Source organism: Esox lucius, chromosome 3, assembly GCF_011004845.1.
Source record: "Esox lucius isolate fEsoLuc1 chromosome 3, fEsoLuc1.pri, whole genome shotgun sequence".
Lineage (NCBI taxonomy): Eukaryota > Metazoa > Chordata > Actinopteri > Esociformes > Esocidae > Esox > Esox lucius.
Window position 1 is genome coordinate 33,571,635 of NC_047571.1, and position 24,419 is coordinate 33,596,053.

General features: G+C 43.5%; 1 protein-coding gene across 2 annotated transcripts; it reads left to right on the forward strand.

The window, feature by feature from the left end:
- The first annotated feature begins 99 nt into the window (after positions 1-99).
- acss2l (acyl-CoA synthetase short chain family member 2 like) lies at positions 100-15,281 on the forward strand. 2 transcript variants are annotated; one of them, XM_034290686.1, is made up of 18 exons: positions 100-446; positions 702-897; positions 2,657-2,748; positions 3,285-3,388; positions 5,100-5,172; positions 5,889-5,964; positions 6,438-6,522; positions 6,907-7,044; positions 7,477-7,647; positions 10,544-10,677; positions 11,078-11,210; positions 11,848-11,904; positions 12,803-12,883; positions 13,463-13,571; positions 13,667-13,735; positions 13,863-14,039; positions 14,192-14,266; positions 14,385-15,281. In XM_034290686.1, exons 1-18 carry the CDS (start codon positions 314-316, stop codon positions 14,522-14,524), a joined length of 2,043 nt encoding a protein of 680 aa, XP_034146577.1. In that variant the 5' UTR covers positions 100-313; the 3' UTR covers positions 14,525-15,281. The 2 variants fall into 2 exon arrangements, with proteins under 2 accessions (XP_034146577.1, XP_034146580.1); XM_034290689.1 differs by having other exon boundaries at positions 102-446; positions 14,397-15,281.
- The last annotated feature ends 9,138 nt before the right edge of the window (positions 15,282-24,419 follow it).

Sequence of the window (24,419 nt, forward strand, 5' to 3'; positions counted from 1 at the left end):
AACACACCAGGGCATTCAGCCAATGAAAATGTGGGAGTGCCATTTTGACCGTTTCGATTGGTTTCCTTGGGCACCATGCAGACTGCGGCAGCGACACAAAACTTGGCAATCGGGGTGTGACAATACCACAAGCACGAACTGCTCCGACGTTCGAAGTCAGCTGTCTGCCCTGAGTTTTCATTGGCACCTTTAGCGTGTCTAGTACGACAGACAGGTCGGATCGACCGAGTGACATATTTGAATGGTCCATATCGCTCTCGTTTTACTCCGCCCGCGCAGCGCTTTCTACGGTTTGTCCGTCTATTCATAAACAATGGTGGTCCCTGGATCTCAACACATAGAAGAGCTGATATATCCTCCTCCAGAGAGGCTAAAGAAGGATGCTCATGTGCCCGACTTCAACTCTTATCTTGAACTTTACAAGAAGTCTATTGAGGACCCGGAGGGTAATTTGAGAGGAAGGCGGTTATTTGTTGCTTGCATTATAACTGAAGCTTTGTGCGGATAGCTCCTGTACCAACAGGACTTCATTAGCTTTTGTATTTCTGTGTGTGTGTGTGTGTGTGTGTGTGTGTGTGTGTGTGTGTGTGTGTACGTGTGTGTATGTGTGTGTGTTTCTAATGTGAGGTAGGGGTGGGGGGTTCAAAACCAATTTAGTATGTGGGCTCCAAACAAAATTGGCATGTCCTTTTATATTTCAGCGTTCTGGAAAGAGGTTGCTGGCGACTTCTTTTGGAAGAAGCCTCCGACAGGACGCATTCTTCAGTATAACTTTGACGTGACCAAAGGCAGTATTTACATCAAGTGCATGGAGGGGGCCAAAACCAACCTGTGCTACAATGTCCTGGACAGGCTCGTCTACCACAGGAATCTTGGTGAAAAAGTGGCGTTCTACTGGTAAGACATGTTTCAGAGCCAGTTAGTCGACACTCAAATAAAAACAATGCAGCCCACAGTCGAGGACCCCGTTTGTAGAGCAGCTATGTGAAGCATGTATATACCCCCCTTAAGGATAAGGTTTAAAACAAGACTCCTGAAAGTAATCTAAGCTCATGGCACTTGTTAGCAAATTTATTATCAATCAAGCAGGTTGGTGATTTGTTTTTCAAGTTGAGCAGAGTAATTCGCTATATTTAAATAACTTGTTTTCCATGGTTCTCACTTGAAATGTACTGGGGGTGGAACCGGAACTGTTCCAGAAGCTCCACTAATCAATTCGTCCTCTGTTAACGGCTGGTAATGACTGCGGTAGAAAGTCTCCCTCCACCCACTACGAGTATGAAAGGCGCACACTGTGGTTCTTCCCAGATAATTGTTTTCACAAGAAGAATGGAAAAGCAAAGGCAATCTGGAACTGTGTTATCCAAGTGTCTGTCAAAGGCTTTGTTACACAGGGATTCCTCTCTGGTCCGCTTGTCTAGCCTGTATCTCAGGACATTTCTTTAGTTTTTTGTTGTTGGTGGAATGCAGAAACACACACACACACACACACTCACTCAGCAGGAGTTTTTTGGCAGGATGGGGAGACTTTCTCCACCAGTGCTTAGAACAACATTGCTCTGTACCTGTGGTTAGGTATTAACCCAAAGGGGATGCAGTACTCTAGTTTTTCCTATTAACTTGACTCACTCACGGCAACCAAACGGCTTCAGTGGAGATTGCATGTTCCCGGAGAGAATGTTGCAATTGCCTGAAGTGGAAATCAGAGTGACGCATGTTTATGACTTATCAAGGACCGTCTTAGATGGGCTGTAAATGCTGTGTGAGGGACATATGACAACACTGTGGGAACAACATTACATGCCTGCGTGAGTGATCTGCTGATTTTAGCTGCTGGTTTCAGGCATGACTCTATATTGTCACCAGCCCTGTAAAACTGTGCCTGGTGGGACTCGTGTTAACAGAACAAGGCCATCACTGTCTTAAATAAGTCACTAATCTGCTCCAAATCGGTGCGTTCTCCAGATAGCTGTAATGTTTCCGTGAGGTTGTCATCATTGTAAATCCATGATACAATCAGTCATATCTAGCGTCGTAGAAATCAGGGGAACTTTCAATAAAAAAAAATCTCCAGAAATCCTCTTTTGGAAGATTCTCCATTTGTCACATATTCCCATCTGATTCTGTGAGTTTTCAAACCGGGATTAGGAGAAAGCTGTTCAATATACTGAAAGTTTCCAGTGCCACTAATCACTGTAGTACGAAAAACCGGGAATAGGATGCCATTTAAGACACACCCAAGTCTGGTTGGCTGGGACAGATCTGCACAGAGGTGATGTAATGTGGACAGAACACCCAGGTCCGATTGGCTGGGACAGACCTGCACAGAGGTGATGTAATGTGGACAGAACACCCAGGTCCGATTGGCTGGGACAGACCTGCACAGAGGTGATGTGGACAGAACACCCAGGTCCGATTGGCTGGGACAGACCTGCACAGAGGTGATGTGATGTGGACAGAACATGGCCAGAGACATTCATTTGACCACTTTGACCGTATCGTAACCCTAAACGTTCTGACTGGGAATCCAAATGCGTCTCAGATGAGGTGGTTCTTACGAGTGTCACACAAACTGATTACTATTTGACTGGGCTGAAGTGTTGACTTGGATAATGATGAAGATCTGTCTGTGTTTCTGATTGTCTCTCTCATTCAGGGAGGGGAACTCGTCAGATCACCACATGACCATCACCTACAGGCAGCTGCTGGGACAGGTTTGCAGGTGTGCCAACGTTCTCAAGCAGATGGGTAAGACAGCGCTCCACAGTGAAGGTTGTGACAGTCTGGGACTTGTAGTCACGTCCCCATGTTCCACACACTGACACCAAACAACACTCATTATTGTCTTTTGAATGTTTCCCGATATTAAAATCTTCCCGGTCAGAAGTAGCCTCAGCATAACATAACCCTTTGACAGGACATATATACAAAATACAGATGGAGAGCTAATGTACGTTATAAACAGTGTGTTTCGAATCCTCAATGTTGATTGGCTGATAGCCGTGGTATATGAGACAGTATACTACTGGTTTGACATCACTTTTTAACCTCCAATTGAGTTGGTAACTGGTTATTAACAGTAATAAGCCATCTCGGGGTATGCCGTATATAGCCAACGTAACACAGCTTAGCGATGTGTTTGGGCACTCCGCCATGCATCGTGCCTAAGAAGAACTCCTTGCCACGCTATATTGGCCATACACCCCACCCACTCTTGCCTTATTGCCCTATTACAGCTCATGTGCCATCCACCATTTTGTCTTCTGTTGTGTGTTAACTTTCAGGTGTGAGGAAAGGAGACAGGGTGGCCATTTACCTCCCCATGATTCCAGAGTTGGTGTACACCATGTTGGCCTGTGCCAGGATTGGAGCGGTGCACTCCATTGTGGTAAGAGCAGCTGTTCACGTTGAGGGTTGGCCTCATATTGGCAATAATCACAACTGTCTGTGTATCATTGTACACACTGAGGTTTGACTTCATGGTGTGTGTAAATTTTTACATTGCAACAGATAAACCTTGATTAGGCAAATAGTCACTAAGTAAAGAAATAAAACACATGAGTCGGGGACTTTGACCGCTGCTTCAGGATCCCAATGATTCATCATATTTCATTTATGCATAAGTGGCCACATTTGGGGCAAATTATGTCTTGATTATGCTTTTTTTCTTTTAATAATTTCCACTCAATTCAAGGGTAGATTAAAATAATTTTTTGGAGTGTAATGTCAAGCTGATAAACAACAATTGCATTTTTTCTAAGCCTTTCTTGTTCATATTTACTGCGGGTGCCCATCATTCTCAGGGACACTGGATAAGCATGTGCTGAGGGAAAGCATCTTTACATTTCTTATCTGTGGCCGAAGTTCCAGCTGAAGAAATTAAATGAATAATATCCCCCCATGCTGGAGTCCTGCTGTGCAATATTTACCACTCTCTCTGGAGACAATAGCGACATGCCTAGTCATGACCCCAACCGCCCCTGTCTTGACCCCGACCGCCTCTGTCTTGACCCCGACCGCCCCGTCTTGACCCCGACCGCCCCGTCTTGACCCCAACCGCCCCTGTCTTGACCCCGACCGCCCCGTCTTGACCCCGACCGCCCCGTCTTGACCCCGACCACCCGTATTGTCCCCGACCACCCGTATTGTCCCCGACCGCCCCGTCTTGACCCCGACCGCCCCTGTCTTGACCCCGACCGCCCCTGTCTTGACCCCGACCGCCCCTGTCTTGACCCCGACCGCCCCTACCTTGACCGCGACCACCCGTATTGTCCCCGACCGCCCCGTCTTGACCCCGACCGCCCCTGTCTTGACCCCGACTGCCTGTCTTGTACCTGACCGCCCCCATCTTGACCCCGACCACCCCCATCTTGACCCCGACCACCCCCATCTTGACCCCGACCGCCCCGTCTTGACCCTGACCGCCCCGTCTTGACCCTGACCGCCCCAGAGATTTGGTTATTGCTATTTTTTCACTGCTTACTCGATTAGTTTTGCACAAGGCTTATCCAAGTTTTACACAATGCTGAATTTGATGCCATTTCACTAAGCATTGTTTAAACATTATAAGCCTCAAAGTACCTCATGTCCTAAACAGTTGAGTATTATTTGCCTTGAATGATCTAATGGAAAGTTCTCAGTTTCCATGCTAGTCCTCCTAGCTTGCTGCTCTGTAAACAACTAACTCCTGGGATTGTGAGGTGGTCTACCCAGATGCCTTCAAGTTTGGGTTTAATCAGGTGGTCTTCCCTCCTTTCACTCTCCTCCCTCTACCTCACTATTTCTCCTTCAATTTCTCCTTCTGGTAGACCCCTCCCACAACCATGTCCCACAGTATAAGTATATTCCAATCTGGGACAAGGTGCTTTGTGTTTCTCAAGCAGATCTGAGACCAGGCTAACATCAAATAATTGTGTTCTGCTTTTATTCTAACAATTAATCACGATGTTCTGGTGAATGACTCCAGTAGATGTTTGCTTTACACCCTATTATATAAGTTGAGCTAACCTGCTGCTTTGTGTTTGTCTGTCTGTGTGTGTGTGTGTGTGCGTGGGTATGTGCATGTGTGTGTGTGTGCGCATATGTGTGTGTGCGTCTAGTTTGCAGGTTTCTCTTCGGAGTCTCTGTGTGAACGGATCCTGGATTCCCAGTGCTGTATCCTAGTGACTGCAGGTAAGACAAGGTGGCTAGATGACTACATATACGACGTGGCTGATTACCAATGAGATGACTGTTTACATGTACGACGTGGCTGATTACCAGTGAGATGACTGTTTACATATACAACGTGGCTGATTACCAATGAGATTACTTTATATATACGACATGGCTGATTACCAATGAGATAACTGTTTACCAGGACGATGTTACACCATTCATGCTGGTATGATGCATTGTAGTTTGAATATGTGTAGTTTTTAAATGTGGGCTGGGTTCACTAACAGTTATTACATGTTGGCTGGGTTCTCCAACAGTAGTTACATGTGGGCTGTGTTCTACAACAGTTATTACATGTGGGCTGGGTTCTACAACAGTTATTACATATGGGCTGGGTTCTCTAACAGTTATTACATGTGGGCTGAGTTCTCCAACAGTTATTACATGTGTGCTGGGTTCTACAACAGTTATTACATATGGGCTGGGTTCTCCAACAGTTATTACATGTGGGCTGAGTTTTCCAACAGTAGTTACATGTTGGCTGGGTTCTACAACAGTTATTACATGTGGGCTGGGTTCTCTAACAGTTGGAAAATGGACACAATCTAATGTTTACTTGGACTCTCTCTCTGTATCTCACTTGTCCTCCCTCCTCCCTCCCCCCCCCTCCCTCCCTCCCTCCCTCTCCCCTCCCTCCCCGGCCCCCCCCCCCCTCCCTCCCCCCCTCCTAGATGGTGTATACAGAGGGGAGAAGTTGATCAACCTGAAGCAGATAGCAGACGAGGCTCTGGAGAAATGTAGGGAGAGGTAGGTTCTCACTTTGTACTAGATACTACTGAAACATATTAACTATATAAAATTATCATTAAGTATAAATAATAAACATTATTGTCAAGCGGACAATAAACAGAACCATAATCAACTTAAAAAAATACAATAAACAATACAAATATTAAAAAATTACTTAATTACTTAGAAAGAATCCCTCATCTTATGTCAGACAGCTGTGGAGTGTACTATATCTCTGTCTTTCTACTTCCTTCTCTCTCTCTATCTAACCCCCCCTCATTCTCTATCCCTCTCTCTCTCTCTAACCCTCTCTCTCTCTCTCTCTCTCTCTAACCCTCTCTCTCTCTCTAACCCTCTCTCTCTCTCTAACCCTCTCTCTCTATCTAACCCTCTCTCTCTATCTAACCATCTCTCTCTATCTATCGCTGATGTTTACTTATCTATGATATCATGTTGCATCTGGCCTTACAGCTCCTCTCTTCTCCCCACAGAACGTCAGCTACTGTAAAAAGATGTCTAGTAGTGAAGCACCATTCGCTCCGGACAAACAGTGGGGATGTTTCCAACAACCTCCAGGTAGGACCAGACCCCCCCTCCCAGAATAAGGACGTGAAACAATCACTATCGTGTCTAATAAGGGTGGTCGTTGATCCCAAAATCTTTTCATTACCCTGAGTTATGTTAGTAGATGTGCTTTCCTGTATTTCCAGAGGTCTTTCTACTGTATTCTAAGTAATTTTACTTATATATTTCCGGATGTCATTCTATTGTATCTGGCTGAGTCATGTTCCTGCTGTATTAACAGATGTCATTCTACTGTATCTGACTGAGTCATGTTCCTGCTGTATTAACAGATGTCATTCTACTGTATCTGACTGAGTCATGTTACTCCTGTATTAACAGATGTCATTCTACTGTATCTGACTGAGTCATGTTCCTGCTGTACTTCCTGGTTTTCAGACCCCCTGGAACTCTGCATGTGACGTGTGTTGGGAGGAGGTGATGGGAGGAGTCTCGGAGGACTGTGACCCTGAGTGGGTGGATGCAGAGGATCCCCTCTTCATTCTCTACACTAGTGGATCTACTGGGAAACCCAAGGTTAACACACACACACACACACCCTCTTCATTCTGTACACTAGTGGATCTACAGGGAAACCCAAGTCTCTAATTTACATGGTTAAGGTTGTCTGTCTTCTTTAATCTACAGAGTAAAGGTGGTCTGTCTTCTCTAATCTACAGAGTTAAGGGTGTCTGTCTTTAATCTACAGGATTGAGGTTGTCTGTGTTCTCTAATCTACAGGTTCTTTCTTTAATCTACAGGATTGAGGTTGTCTGTGTTCTCTAATCTACAGGTTATTTCTTTAATCTACAGGATTGAGGTTGTCTGTGTTCTCTAATCTACAGGTTATTTCTTTAATCTACAGGATTGAGGTTGTCTGTGTTCTCTAATCTACAGGTTATTTCTTTAATCTACAGGATTGAGGTTGTCTGTGTTCTCTAATCTACAGGTTATTTCTTTAATCTACAGGGGGTTCTCCACACTGTAGCAGGCTACCTGCTCTACACCTCTCTGACCTTCAAGTATGTGTTTGACCACCAGCCAGACGATGTGTACTGGTGTACTGCTGATATAGGCTGGATCACAGGACACTCCTACATCACATATGGACCGCTGGCCAATGGGGCTACCAGTGTTCTGGTTAGTAGTAGAACTGTCTGGTCAACCAGGCTACCAGTGTTCTGGTTAGTAGTAGAACTGTCTGGTCAACCAGGCTACCAGTGTTCTGGTTAGTAGTAGAACTGTCTGGTCAACCAGGCTACCAGTGTTCTGGTTAGTAGTAGAACTGTCTGGTCAACCAGGCTACCAGTGTTCTGGTTAGTAGTAGAACTGTCTGGTCAACCAGGCTACCAGTGTTCTGGTTAGTAGTAGAACTGTCTGGTCAACCAGGCTACCAGTGTTCTGGTTAGTAGTAGAACTGTCTGGTCAACCAGGCTACCAGTGTTCTGGTTAGTAGTAGAACTGTCTGGTCAACCAGGCTACCAGTGTTCTGGTTAGTAGTAGAACTGTCTGGTCAACCAGGCTACCAGTGTTCTGGTTAGTAGTAGAACTGTCTGGTCAACCAGGCTACCAGTGTTCTGGTTAGTAGTAGAACTGTCTGGTCAACCAGGCTACCAGTGTTCTGGTTAGTAGTAGAACTGTCTGGTCAACCAGGCTACCAGTGTTCTGGTTAGTAGTAGAACTGTCTGGTCAACCAGGCTACCAGTGTTCTGGTTAGTAGTAGAACTGTCTGGTCAACCAGGCTACCAGTGTTCTGGTTAGTAGTAGAACTGTCTGGTCAACCAGGCTACCAGTGTTCTGGTTAGTAGTAGAACTGTCTGGTCAACCAGGCTACCAGTGTTCTGGTTAGTAGTAGAACTGTCTGGTCAACCAGGCTACCAGTGTTCTGGTTAGTAGTAGAACTGTCTGGTCAACCAGGCTACCAGTGTTCTGGTTAGTAGTAGAACTGTCTGGTCAACCAGGCTACCAGTGTTCTGGTTAGTAGTAGAACTGTCTGGCCAATGGGGCTACCAGTGTTCTGGTTAGTAGTAGAACTGTCTGGTCAACCAGGCTACCAGTGTTCTGGTTAGTAGTAGAACTGTCTGGTCAACCAGGCTACCAGTGTTCTGGTTAGTAGTAGAACTGTCTGGTCAACCAGGCTACCAGTGTTCTGGTTAGTAGTAGAACTGTCTGGTCAACCAGGCTACCAGTGTTCCGGTTAGTAGTAGAACTGTCTGGTCAACCAGGCTACCAGTGTTCTGGTTAGTAGTAGAACTGTCTGGTCAACCAGGCTACCAGTGTTCTGGTTAGTAGTAGAACTGTCTGGTCAACCAGGCTACCAGTGTTCTGGTTAGTAGTAGAACTGTCTGGTCAACCAGGCTACCAGTGTTCTGGTTAGTAGTAGAACTGTCTGGTCAACCAGGCTACCAGTGTTCTGGTTAGTAGTAGAACTGTCTGGTCAACCAGGCTACCAGTGTTCTGGTTAGTAGTAGAACTGTCTGGTCAACCAGGCTACCAGTGTTCTGGTTAGTAGTAGAACTGTCTGGTCAACCAGGCTACCAGTGTTCTGGTTAGTAGTAGAACTGTCTGGTCAACCAGGCTACCAGTGTTCTGGTTAGTAGTAGAACTGTCTGGTCAACCAGGCTACCAGTGTTCTGGTTAGTAGTAGAACTGTCTGGTCAACCAGGCTACCAGTGTTCTGGTTAGTAGTAGAACTGTCTGGTCAACCAGGCTACCAGTGTTCTGGTTAGTAGTAGAACTGTCTGGTCAACCAGGCTACCAGTGTTCTGGTTAGTAGTAGAACTGTCTGGTCAACCAGGCTACCAGTGTTCTGGTTAGTAGTAGAACTGTCTGGTCAACCAGGCTACCAGTGTTCTGGTTAGTAGTAGAACTGTCTGGTCAACCAGGCTACCAGTGTTCTGGTTAGTAGTAGAACTGTCTGGTCAACCAGGCTACCAGTGTTCTGGTTAGTAGTAGAACTGTCTGGTCAACCAAACTACCAGTGTTCTGGTTAGTAGTAGAACTGTCTGGTCAACCAGGCTACCAGTGTTCTGGTTAGTAGTAGAACTGTCTGGTCAACCAGGCTACCAGTGTTCTGGTTAGTAGTAGAACTGTCTGGTCAACCAGGCTACCAGTGTTCTGGTTAGTAGTAGAACTGTCTGGTCAACCAGGCTACCAGTGTTCTGGTTAGTAGTAGAACTGTCTGGTCAACCAGGCTACCAGTGTTCTGGTTAGTAGTAGAACTGTCTGGTCAACCAGGCTACCAGTGTTCTGGTTAATAGTAGAACTGTCTGGTCAACCAGGCTACCAGTGTTCTGGTTAGTAGTAGAACTGTCTGGTCAACCAGGCTACCAGTGTTCTGGTTAGTAGAGTAGACCCAACCTTGTGCATATCATCTTGACCCCCCAAAACCAATAATGAAAGTGAACAACTGTCTGTGAATAACTGTCTGTTTGACAACTGTTTGTTCTGCCCTTGGTTCTGTTCATGGTGACCAGGTTGGTCATCAGGGCTATCAGCAGTCAACCACCACCAAGCACTGTTGTGTAAGATACATAATAACACTGTATCACAAGTCTTGACTGATCCAACATTGTGTGTGTGTGTGTGTGTGTGTCTGTGTGTCTGTGTGTGTGTCTGTGTGTCTGTGTGTGTGTCTGTGTGTGTGTCTGTGTCTGTCTGTGTCTGTGTCTGTCTGTGTCTGTCTGTGTCTGTGTGTCTGTGTGTCTGTGTCTGTGTGTCTGTGTGTCTGTGTCTGTGTGTGTCTGTGTCTGTGTGTGTCTGTGTCTGTGTGTCTGTGTGTCTGTGTGTCTGTGTGTGTGTGTGTCTGTGTGTGTGTGTGTCTGTGTCTGTGTGTGTCTGTGTCTGTGTCTGTGTGTCTGTGTGTCTGTGTCTGTGTGTGTCTGTGTCTGTGTCTGTGTGTCTGTGTGTCTGTGTGTCTGTGTGTGTGTGTGTCTGTGTCTGTGTGTCTGTGTGTGTGTCTGTGTGTGTGTGTGTCTGTGTGTGTGTCTGTGTGTGTGCCTGTGTGTGTGTGTGTGTGTGTCTGTGTGTTCTCCAGTTCGAGGGTATCCCAGTCCACCCTCATGTGGGGCGGTTCTGGGAGGTGATTGAGAAGTACAGAGTGACCAAGTTCTACACAGCTCCTACTGTCCTACGGCTTCTCATGAAGTACGGGAAGGAACCAGTGCAGAAGTAAGATGCACACACACACACACACACTGTTAAACTTTCAATCTGTCTAGAAAACGTATTGGTGTGAGTCATGTACTGTAGCTGTGCTTAGCGCCCTCCAGTGGTTATATAACAACATTGTCAGTTTGCCTGACCAGTGTGTTGTCGGCTCTGATTTTATAGTGGCTCTAGAGTTTCCTTTTCACCTCATTTAAAGATTCATTCTGTGATTTTTGGCCACTGGGTCCTGGAAAGTTGTGTTCCTTATACAGGGTGGGAGGTCTTTAAGACTCTATTTTAACCCCTTTATAGTTATTTTACCTGTTTCCTGTGGTCTTATGAGAGATCATCCTGTGGATAGACCAGGTTGGGAACCCTTGTTCTAAAATGATAATTTGGCCTTCTCTGCCACCCCCTGCAGGTATGACCTGTCGTCGCTGAGGATCCTGGGAACTGTAGGTGAACCCATCAATCCAGAGGCGTGGCATTGGTACTATGATGTAGTTGGACAGAAGAGATGCCCTGTGGTCGACACCTTCTGGCAGACAGAGACGGTGAGTCCAGACAGAGAAGTATCCAACTCAAGGAGTTCCAGAATGTCCACTATCACACAGTGTAATAATATCCAACTCAAGGAGTTCCAGAATGTCCACTATCACAGAGTATACTACTATCCAACTCAAGGAGTTCCAGAATGTCCACTATCACACAGTATAATAATATCCAACAGGTGGAGTTCCAGAATGTCCACTATCACACAGTATAATAATATCCAACAAGTGGAGTTCCAGAATGTCCACTATCACACAGTGTAATAATATCCAACAGGTGGAGTTCCAGAATGTCCACTATCACACAGTATAATAATGTCCAACAGGTGGAGTTCCAGAATGTCCACTATCACACAGTATAATAATATCCAACAGGTGGAGTTCCAGAATGTCCACTATCACACAGTATAATCATATCCAACAGGTGGAGTTCCAGAATGTCCACTATCACAGTATAAAATCCAACTGGAGTCTTTTTTTGTCCAAATATAGTCTTACATGTTTTTCTATTTTGCTGTAAAATACAAAATACAGCCAAATAATAACATGTATTTTGAAGGCTAATAGTAGATAAAGTGTTCTGTCATAATGATGTCATAAGGCTGAATGCATGTTTTAATGAAGTCTTTCTGTCCCTCAGGGTGGTCATGTTCTGACCCCACTCCCTGCAGCAACTCCTCTGAAACCTGGAGCAGCAGTAAGTCCCAGACATCCATGCACTGACATTGTCTTCTCAAACATGCTGATTGCCCTTTTCTGTGAATTCTGTTGCCGACTGCAGGCAGTCACTATGCTGGCGCATGAAATGAGCATGACTGTAACTGTGTTGACACATGAAAAGAGCATGACTGTAACTGTGTTGACACATGAAAAGAGCATGACTGTAACTGTGTTGACACATGAAATGAGCATAACTGTAACTGTGTTGACACATGAAAAGAGCATAACTGTAACTGTGTTGACACATGAAAAGAGCATAACTGTAACTGGGTTGACACATGAAATGAGCATGACTGTAACTGTGTTGACACATGAAATGAGCATAACTGTAACTGTGTTGACACATGAAAAGAGCATAACTGTAACTGGGTTGACACATGAAATGAGCATGACTGTAACTGTGTTGACACATGAAATGAGCATAACTGTAACTGTGTTGACACATGAAAAGAGCATAACTGTAACTGGGTTGACACATGAAATGAGCATGACTGTAACTGTGTTGACACATGAAATGAGCATAACTGTAACTGGGTTGACACATGAAAAGAGCATAACTGTAACTGGGTTGACACATGAAATGAGCATAACTGTAAATGTGTTGACACGTAGCCCCTGGGTGTCGATGTCCCATACTCCAAACATTCTGTTTCCACTCAAGAGTGTTCAAGGTTTTATCCAAACATAATCACAGTCAAGAAAGACCCTTCTTCTTCAGGCAATTCCAGTTACTCTCATGTTGAGGACTTGAGTCATCCCTTTAGATCTCTTACCTGACACCTTCTCTCATCAATGAGTGTTGGCTAACTATTGAAAACCCTGTGTGTTCTCATGAAAACCTGATCTGATCCCAATTTATCTGTCTGACCTTCTAGACCTTTCCTTTCTTCGGAGTGGAGCCACTCATACTGAATGAACATGGAGAAGAACTAGAGGGAGAAGCAGAGGGCTATCTGGTCAGTACAACTACATCATGTATTGACTGTCACCATCTGGTCAGTACAACTACATCACGTATTGACTGTCACCATCTGGTCAGTACAACTACATCATGTATCGACTGTCATCATCTGGTCAGTACAACTACATCATGTATTGACTGTCACCATCTGGTCAGTAAAACTACATCATGTATTGACTGTCACCATCTGGTCAGTACAACTACATCATGTATCGACTGTCACCATCTGGTCAGTACAACTACATCATGTATTGACTGTCACCATCTGGTCAGTACAACTACATCATGTATCGACTGTCACCATCTGGTCAGTACAACTACATCATGTATTGACTGTCACCATCTGGTCAGTACAACTACATCACGTATTGACTGTCTCCATCTGGTCAGTACAACTACATCACGTATTGACTGTCTCCATCTGGTCGGTACAACTGTCTGTCCTGCTACCAGTATTCTTTTGTGTATAGTTATTATACAGTTATTATCCTATTGATTGAGAGGTGTGAATAGATGTTATTTTCTATATACAGTTATTATCCTATTGATTGAGAGGTCTGGACTGATCTTGCAGGTGTTCCGGAGGCCTTGGCCTGGTATGATGCGTACCGTGTATGGAAACCAGGAGCGCTTTGAGAATGTATACTTCAAGAAGTTCCCCGGTTTCTATGTGACAGGCGACGGTAAGATCTGTTTGGACGGATTGATGAGGTACAACTTTTCATTCGATCTGTCGAGTTCATGCATTCGCTCGTTTGTTTGTTCCTCAACTTACCAGGCTGCAGGCGGGACAAAGACGGCTACTTCTGGATCACGGGCAGGATAGACGACATGCTCAATGTGTCAGGTACAGTCAAAATCATACCGGGTTGGCCATGTTCCATATTCACCCTCCATTCTCTGTTGGGTTCCAGGCTGGGTAACAGTTTGTCTGTGACATCACTGATGTGATCTGTGATGTCATCGTCCCTCAGGACACCTGTTGAGCACAGCGGAGGTGGAGGCGGCCCTGACGGAGCACGGGGCGGTGGTGGAGGCGGCCGTGGTCAGCAGACCTCACACAGTCAAGGGGGAGTGTCTCTACTGCTTCGTCACCGTGAAGGACTGCAGACCGTTCAACCGCAACCTGGTGGAGGAGCTCAAGAGACGAGGTGTTTCACACATAGACACGGAATGTGTCTACTGATGGTTCATGATGAAATGTTACAGCTTCTGTGGGATTATGTTTGTTACCACTCATTGACCGTAAGATGGTCTTTCAAATGAAATGTATTTGAACTAAAACTTCTTTGTGTGCTGTTAGTGAGAGAGAAGATTGGTCCAATCGCCACTCCAGACTTTATCCAGAACGCCCCTGCACTTCCTAAAACCCGCTCTGGTGAGTACAAAGTTACACCGTGACGGGATCTTCTGAAGAAAAGGGCGTTTTTAATTCCTTTTCATTATGATTGAGATTTAATCAATCATGTTTTCTACTGATGTCTTTCCTGATGAAGTGTCTTCCACAGGTAAGATCATGAGACGCGTGCTGAGGCTGATCGCCCGGAACGACAAGGATCTTGGTGACCTTTCAACCCTTGCTGACCCCAAGGTTGTGGACGTTCTCTTCAGCCAGCGCTGTGAGACGGCCACCTGAGGGCTGCATGTTAACACTCTGCAGAGGCTCCCTCTCCTCAACTCCTTTCCTTGTCTCATTCTCTTTACCTACACTGCCCTTAAACAAAACTGGATAAGGGAATTACCCATTCAAGGTAGACTGAGGCGAGGAGAAACAGAGAAGAAGTTGGGTTAGACTACTGAGACAACCCATCTTTTCTCATGGTGCCTGATGAATACAGTTCCCCTCAACACTGGTCCTGGAACTGTCTCAGGTCTTTGTTTTGCCCTGTCTGGGGGTGGGATTTGGGGAGGACAGGTTCTAAATCAGAAATTATGGGAAATTAACCGACTTTGAGTAATTCAATATACTGAAGAAAAAAAGGATCCAACAACCAGAGGACAACCCCATGGCCTAACACAGAGCCTTCAGTAAGCAGGACACAATGAGTATTATGAATAATTGTTAATTATTATGATGGGCTATGATTTCCTGGTCATTATCCTAACGGTTTTGTATGTTTTCTAATGATTGATCAGCTCACGATGGATCTAGTTAATTCATATGCCTCTGCTTTCATTTTAGTTTTTCATGCTCAGACTGATAGATTAGTGTAGATCCGTAAATGTATAAATGAAGACAGAAAGCTATCTAGCTGTTCACTGTTTAAAACTGATAAATATTCCCAGGAGAAAGGTCTGCAGTTTTAGCAGAACATGACTCGTATTTGTTTTGGCCACATGTATATTTGAGTTTCGTATGTTTTAATTATTTGAGAATAAATATATTTTATGTATTTGGTTGTGTTTGATAGTTTTTTTTTTACAGAACATAGAAATAGAATATAAAAAATCTTCATATCAACATGAACACATTTTTCTAGTGCCTCTGGTTCTTTTTTTGGCTATACAATGTTGACAGTCTCCATACCAGGTTATAGTAACAGGTCAGGGTGTACTACAGTGTTGTCTATACCTGCTGACAGGTAACAGTGGGGGATAGTAACAGTTGAGGGTGTATTACAGTGTTGTCTATACCTGCCGACAGGTAACAGTGGGGTATAGTAACAGTTGAGGGTGTATTACAGTGTTGTCTATACCTGCCGACAGGTAACAGTGGGGGATAGTTACAGGTCAGGGTGTACTACAGTGTTGTCTATACCTGCTGACAGGTAACAGTGGGGGATAGTAACAGTTGAGGGTGTATTACAGTGTTGTCTATACCTGCCGACAGGTAACAGTGGGGGATAGTAACAGTTGAGGGTGTATTACAGTGTTGTCTATACCTGCCGACAGGGAACAGTGGGGGATAGTAACAGGTCAGGGTGTATTACAGTGTTGTCTATACCTGCTGACAGGTAACAGTGGGGGGTAGTAACAGTTGAGGGTGTATTACAGTGTTGTCTATACCTGCTGACAGGTAACAGTGGGGGATAGTAACAGGTCAGGGTGTATTACAGTGTTGTCTATACCTGCTGACAGGTAACAGTGGGGGATAGTAACAGGTCAGGGTGTACTACAGTGTTGTCTATACCTGCTGAGAGGTAACAGTGGGGGATAGTAACAGGTCAGGGTGTACTACAGTGTTGTCTATACCTGCTGAGAGGTAACAGTGGGGGATAGTAACAGGTCAGGGTGTACTACAGTGTTGTCTATACCTACCAACAGGTAACAGTGGGGGATAGTAACAGTTGAGGGTGTATTACAGTGTTGTCTATACCTGCTGACAGGTAACAGTGGGGGATATTAACAGGTCAGGGTGTACTACAGTGTTGTCTATACCTGCCAAAAGGTAACAGTGGGGTATAGTAACAGTTGAGGGTGTATTACAGTGTTGTCTATACCTGCTGACAGGTAACAGTGGGGGATAGTAACAGTTGAGGGTGTACTACAGTGTTGTCTATACCTGCCAAAAGGTAACAGTGGGGTATAGTAACAGTTGAGGGTGTATTACAGTGTTGTCTATACCTGCCGACAGGTAACAGTGGGGGATAGTAACAGGTCAGGGTGTACTACAGTGTTGTCTATATCTGCCAACAGGTAACAGTGGGGGATAGTAACAGGTCAGGGTGTACTACAGTGTTGTCTATACCTGCCAACAGGTAACAGTGGGGGATAGTAACAGTTGAGGGTGTATTACAGTGTTGTCTATACCTGCTGACAGGTAACAGTGGGGGATAGTAACAGGTCAGGGTGTACTACAGTGTTGTCTATACCTGCCAACAGGTAATAGTGGGGTATAGTAACAGTTGAGGGTGTATTACAGTGTTGTCTATACCTGCCAACAGGTAATAGTGGGAGATAGTAACAGTTGAGGGTGTATTACAGTGTTGTCTATACCTGCCAACAGGTAAATGTGGGGTATAGTAACAGTTGAGGGTGTACTACAGTGTTGTCTATATCTGCTGACAGGTAACAGTGGGGGATAGTAACAGGTGAGGGTGTATTACAGTGTTGTCTATACCTGCCAACAGGTAAAAGTGGGGTATAGTAACAGTTGAGGGTGTACTACAGTGTTGTCTATACCTGCCGACAGGTAACAGTGGTGGATAGTAACAGGTCAGGGTGTACTACAGTGTTGTCTATACCTGCCAACATGTAACAGTGGGGGATAATAACAGTTGAGGGTGTACTACAGTGTTGTCTATACATGCCAACAGGTAACAGTGGGGGATAGTAACAGGTCAGGGTGTACTACAGTGTTGTCTATACCTGCCAAAAGGTAACAGTGGGGTATAGTAACAGTTGAGGGTGTATTACAGTGTTGTCTATACCTGCCGACAGGTAACAGTGGGGGATAGTTACAGGTCAGGGTGTACTACAGTGTTGTCTATACCTGCTGACAGGTAACAGTGGGGTATAGTAACAGTTGAGGGTGTATTACAGTGTTGTCTATACCTGCCAACAGGTAAATGTGGGGTATAGTAACAGTTGAGGGTGTACTACAGTGTTGTCTATATCTGCTGACAGGTAACAGTGGGGGATAGTAACAGGTGAGGGTGTATTACAGTGTTGTCTATACCTGCCAACAGGTAAAAGTGGGGTATAGTAACAGTTGAGGGTGTACTACAGTGTTGTCTATACCTGCCGACAGGTAACAGTGGTGGATAGTAACAGGTCAGGGTGTACTACAGTGTTGTCTATACCTGCCAACATGTAACAGTGGGGGATAATAACAGTTGAGGGTGTACTACAGTGTTGTCTATACCTGCCAACAGGTAACAGTGGGGGATAGTAACAGGTCAGGGTGTACTACAGTGTTGTCTATACCTGCCAAAAGGTAACAGTGGGGTATAGTAACAGTTGAGGGTGTATTACAGTGTTGTCTATACCTGCCGACAGGTAACAGTGGGGGATAGTTACAGGTCAGGGTGTACTACAGTGTTGTCTATACCTGCTGACAGGTAACAGTGGGGGATAGTAACAGGTCAGGGTGTACTACAGTGTTGTATATACCTGCCAAAAGGTAACAGTGGGGTATAGTAACAGTTGAGGGTGTATTACAGTGTTGTCTATACCTGCCGACAGGTAACAGTGGGGGATAGTTACAGGTCAGGGTGTACTACAGTGTTGTCTATATCTGCTGACAGGTAACAGTGGGGGATAGTAACAGTTGAGGGTGTATTACAGTGTTGTCTATACCTGCCGACAGGTAACAGTGGGGGATAGTAACAGGTCAGGGTGTACTACAGTGTTCTCTATACCTGCCAACAGGTAACAGTGGGGGATAGTAACAGGTCAGGGTGTATTACAGTGTTGTCTATACCTGCCGACAGGTAACAGTGGGGGATAGTAACAGGTCAGGGTGTACTACAGTGTTGTCTATATCTGCCAAAAGGTAACAGTGGGGTATAGTAACAGTTGAGGGTGTATTACAGTGTTGTCTATACCTGCTGACAGGTAACAGTGGGGGATAGTAACAGGTGAGGGTGTATTACAGTGTTGTCTACACCTGCCAACAGGTAATAGTGGGGGATAGTAACAGTTGAGGGTGTATTACAGTGTTGTCTATACCTGCTGACAGGTAACAGTGGGGGATAGTAACAGGTGAGGGTGTATTACAGTGTTGTCTATACCTGCCAACAGGTAAAAGTGGGGTATAGTAACAGTTGAGGATGTACTACAGTGTTGTCTATACCTGCCAACAGGTAACAATGGGAGATAGTAACAGTTGAGGGTGTACTACAGTGTTGTCTATACCTGCCAACAGGTAACAGTGGGCGATAGTAACAGGTCAGGGTGTCTGTACCTGCTCTCTTAAATATCAATGCTTCACTTAGGTCTGTTGGAGATCACTTGAGACGATTTCCCGCCGCCACAGTCTGAGCCTGCAGCCGATTGGCCGCTGCCGTCTGAGCCCATTGATGACTGGTCGCCGCCAGAGCCTGTAGGCAGGTTCCTGTCTCAGCACGCAGCGCACCCTCTCCTGCCCAGGAGCTGCCGCCTGAGCCTAACATTGGCTGGCTGACACAGTCGGGGCCTGCAGTGCCCCCTGGTGTCTGGGGGTCGTCGGATCAGGCCGTCTGCTGCCTGGAGTAAGACATTCATGTTCTGCTGTCTCCCCTGGCTGCTTGGCAGGCTGCTCCACCCATCAGCACGTGTTTAAATGCTTCTCCTCTGCTTCCCCTAGTTGTTGGATACTGTTGCTATATGTCGCATGTACCTGGTGACTCATTGTCTGTTTGCTATTTTAAGTACTTCAGCACTTTACTTTGTACCCGTTTATGTTTTGCATTCTGTGTTTGTCTTAAATTCAACATTTGAATGCAGGTAAGCCTGCGCCTGGTTCCTCCACCCAACCACCACCTTACACATTACTTCTAACCCTGTCAAGGACTATTTTTCCTATCCATTTTGCTATATTTCTTATTCAAAACAAATGTCATTAATGTTTTCAGGGAAAACACGGACATTTCTAAGTGAAAGCCCATACTTGTGAATAAACAACGCCATGGTTCTGGTAACTGATGGATTTATTACACCTGTCATCCTTTTCTCCGCAATCACATTCACCATCAATGAAATCCACCGTCAAACTACAGTATGACGATATAAAAGATAAACACATACACTATAAAGTGGACAAATACACTCGGGAAATACAAACGTAATACACATACCTCGCTGGCTGCATATAACCAAGAGGGAATGAGTTCACTTGCAAATACCCAATTTAAAAACACAAATAAAAAATATCTTCTTTACTTCTCTGCTCAAAACCTGAGTAACTCTTGTCATCACACACAGAGAATAACTTCTCACTCCATGTGTGTTTCTCCTATTGCACATTAAAAGTGTCCGTGTGCAACGCAAAATGTACTTTTGTTCCTAATTAACATCGACACTAAGTGTTCATGAATGAATGATTAAATACATTTTACAAAACATGTTACATAATAACAGAAACAATATGTATGGCAGTTATAAGGAGGATGAGAGATTTAGATCAGGGTGTAAGGCCCCGGCGGAGAAGAGAGAATGTGAAGTGGACAGAATGGAGTGGGAGGGGTTTACTCTGAAGGTGGCACCTTAGTGAAAGTGAAAGTGTAGTTTCTACCTCAGTAGCAGCGTCTTGTATTGACATTACGTAACATAAAACGCAAGTCATTGAACATGGCTTAATGGTTAAATGTAGTAAAGGTAAAATAAAGGAAGAGTTCCTCTACAGAAAGACAGAGATTGAGGGAGAACAGAGGAAAGGATTTACCTCTAAATTTTAAACACAATCAAAGATACTCCGTTGATTATATAGAGGTCCTGTTAAGGATTCAAATGAAAAACATTCTTTAATTGAAGTAGAGGACATGCAGACCATTAAAGGTAAGAGGAAATCTCAATAAATTCCAAACTAAACACAAATTTCCTGTAATAGGAGAACAATACAAAATTTCTGTTATAGGCTGTTGATTGGAGGCAATGTTGATTGGAAAAACACAACAAAAACCAAACTGATGTGCATCAAAACTACTACACTACACAATTAATTGATTACAATACCCAATCCCAGAATAGGATCAGAGCCAACAAATCATTAGAATTTATTTTTATTTCTAAATCAATTTAAACATCCGTCTTTAATTCATTTGGAGTATGATCTCTAAATAACATGAACAGAAACAGGAACAAAACAGGAAGGCTGTTGCTAGGTAAAGAGGTATTACTGATGTGGGAAAAAACTCTCTGGGAAGTGTGCGGCTTGTCCTCATTTTATTTATTCATCTCATTTATCACCATAACGGAAGGGAACAGACAGCGCGAAGTCTGTTCAGTTACTCTGTCTTATACCTGTCTTGGTTAAGAGTTTTATACATTTTAGAAAAGGACATATGGTGTCACCCAGTCTGTAGTGTAAATAAAGTTGGGCCCACATTTAACAGAACCAATTGACCAAGATAATCTAGTAACCCTTCAAATTACAGCCCGTTACTTGCAGGTAGTTCCCACGTAACAACACAGTAAAACGTGGTAAAAATGGCTAGGAATGTATGAACAGTTTCTTTGTTATGTGTTGTTACTGGGAATTATGCTGCTAACTACTTCTCAAATTATAATGTAGTTCCCATGTAACTAACAAGTAACAAGAATGTACGTGTAGGAATTATAGTTGTGTAGGAACAATTTATATACATCCTTATGGCTTAGACTAGATATGAATTAAGAACGGAACTACTTCAAAACTACTTAGTAAATAGACAAGTGCTAAAAAGTAATTTTGAAAGTATATAATTGTAATTCTTATTCCTGCTTATGAATTTACCATTTATAGATGACTTTACTATTTATTTTATTGCAAGGTCGCTCACATAATTAAGTATAAGAGCGAACTGAAAGGAGATGACGCGCATTTCCCAGCTTTGCGAAACATTTCACCATAACAACACACCCAGGTAAAGTTGGTTTGATATTCGATATTGGATATTCAATGACATTCGAAACCCGACATCAGGTCTTGTTTTCCCCGACTCAGCCACCCTATAACCCGGTGTATCGAACGACGTATTACAGTCTGCTTATGGTTAGTTATTAATTACAATAGCTGTTTATCCATGTGGCTTAGAAACCTATCACCCCTTTCAGGTTGTTCAGAGAGCACACTTACATGCTGCACAGCCTTTGGGTTTGCTCATTTCAAATGGTGCTGCTTGAGTTCTAACAAAAACTAAGAAAGCTGAACACATTACACCAATTCTTAGGTCTCGCACTGGCTCCCTCAATCTTATAGAATTTATTTTAAGATACTACTATCTATAAATCACTGACTGCTTCAGAACTTATGAAACTTCTAAACCACTCTGTTAACTCGGAATGATGTCACACCCGAGTTGGTCGCGTTCCAGTGTCCAAAGTTGGAAAACAAGATAGACGCTCCATTCAAGCCTTTATTGTGCTTGCCCTTTTGGGAATATATACAATATTTTTCATTGTATTTCATTGTGTAGAAATTTTTTTGACCGCTTTTTAATCGGCTATTCCGTAACCGGTAGCCTAACCTGTAACCTGGACAGGCGAGTGCTCTTCAGGATATTCTAACGTTAACTATAAACGTAATTTTCCTATATCATTTATAATACTAGTCTGCTAAATGGCATATGTATAATGTCCGTTTTACTGTTGTTACAAGGCGCAGCCTTCTTGGATTACCAACTTGTCTAATATGACTGAAAAGGTTTGGGAACCAATGTGGTGAGGTTTAGGGTTAGTAGTAGGAGTACTAAAAGTAGGCTTGTTTGGGGAAATCAATTTAGGTGTCAAATTTAGATAGTTAATTTAACATGTTTGTGTGTGTCTGTATGTCTGAGCGTGTGTATGAAAGTAGGCCTAGAAAGTAATACATTGGTCTTATTCATTTAAATCTCTCAACATACTTTATTTCAACACTGTTGTTGACAGAAAAAGTATACTGTCCTCCTTTCCCGAGCACATAGAATGGAATGACACCAGCATTGCTACATTTCACTTATTCAGAAAGAATTGACATTAGACAAAAAAATATAGATTACACAGATAGGATTACATTTTAGTGCTAAACATTTACACCGACATAAATTAAATAATAATTATAAAGAGATCAATGTATTGGATATAAGAGATTTCTATTTGGTATTAATTTATTAACAATTCAAACTATAAATTAGGTCCAACTCTTCTTTTGAAAAGGAAGTAAAAGTACATTTTAGCTTTAAAATTGGCCAATGACAGGCATTTCACATTGAACCCCACCCTCTTTGCAGAAACGAAACATTAAACTGCTTTATGTTATTAGAAAAAAATCGATTTGTTTTCTTGTTTTTCGTTTTTGGAATAAAACGAATAACGAGAATACGGAAATGCACCAGGTTGGTGACAGCTCCGTTAAAATCGGAAATGTAAACAATGAAACACGTAGCCCACAGAAAAACATGTTTTCTGCTAATTCATTTTTCGTTTCGACACAATAAACAATTTGACATTGGATTTTGGGACATAACCGCTATAAACCAAACTGTTTTGGTCGTTATCTACTTAAAGAAATACATCGGAATTAGCCATTTGCACCTGGACCCTGCTGCCATCATCTCCGACTGGCAGTACACCGACGAGGTACAGCGTCACAAATAGGCCTACATGTCCATTTTGAATTTGATGCCAGCAACACTTTTCAAAAAAGTTGGGATTGGGATATCTTTAGCAATGTGTTACATCACCTCTTCTTTTAACAATACTCTGTAAGCTTTTGGGAACTGAGGAGACCAATTGTGGTAGTTTTGAAAGTGAAATGTATTCCCATTATTGCTTGATATAGGATTTAAGCTGTTCAACATTCCCGGGTCTTTGTTGTATTTTCCATTTCATAATGCACCCAATGTTTTCAATGGGTGACAGGTCTGGACTGCAGGCAAGCTAGTTGAGCACCCCGGCATTTCACATTGAAACCCACCCTCTTTGCAGAAACGAAACATTAAACTGCTTTATGTTATTTGAAAAAAGGAGATATAATTAAAATCGATTTGTTTTCTCGTTATTCCGTTTTTGGAATAAAACGAATAACGAGAATACGGAAATGCACCAGGTTGGTAACAGCTACGTTAAAATCGGAAATGTAAATAATGAAACACGTACATAAAAACATGTTTTCTGCTAATTCATTTTTCGTTTCGACACAATAAACAAGAAACGATTTGACATTGGATTTTGGGACATAACCGCTATAAACCAAACTGTTTTGGTCGTTATCTACATAAAGAAATACATCGGAATTAGCCATTTGCACCTGGACCCTGCTGCCATCATCTCCGACTGGCAGTACACCGACGAGGTACACCGTCACAAATAGGCCTACATGTCCATTTTGAATTTGATGCCAGCAACACGTTTCAAAAAAGTTGGGATTGGGACATCTTTAGCAATGTGTTGCATCACCTCTTCTTTTAACAATACTCTGTAAGCTTTTTGGAACTGAGGAGACCAATTGTTGTAGTTTTGAAAGTGAAATGTATTCCCATTATTGGGAATACATTTCACAGATGCCTTGTGCACTAATTCACCCATGCCTTGTGCACTAATGCAGCCCCATACCATCATGGATGGTGGCTTTTGAACTGTGTGGTGCTAAGACGCTTACGGTCCCTGTCCTCTTTAGTTGGAGGACACGGCATCCATGATTCCCAAAATAATTTCAAGTTTTGTCAGACCACAGGACAGTTTTCCACTTCGCCTCAGTCCATCTCAAATGAGCTTGGTACCAGAGAAGGTGGTGGCGGTTCTGGAGCTTGTTAATATGTGTTGTCTTCTTTGCATGGTAGACTTTTAACTTGCTTTTGTGGATGCAGTGACAAACTATTTTCACAAACAATGGTGTTCAGAAGTGTTTCAGTGCCTATGCAGGGCTTTACCCCACATGGACATAGACATTCTTGAGATACACACCCTTTTGATAGACAGACACTTTGTTCATT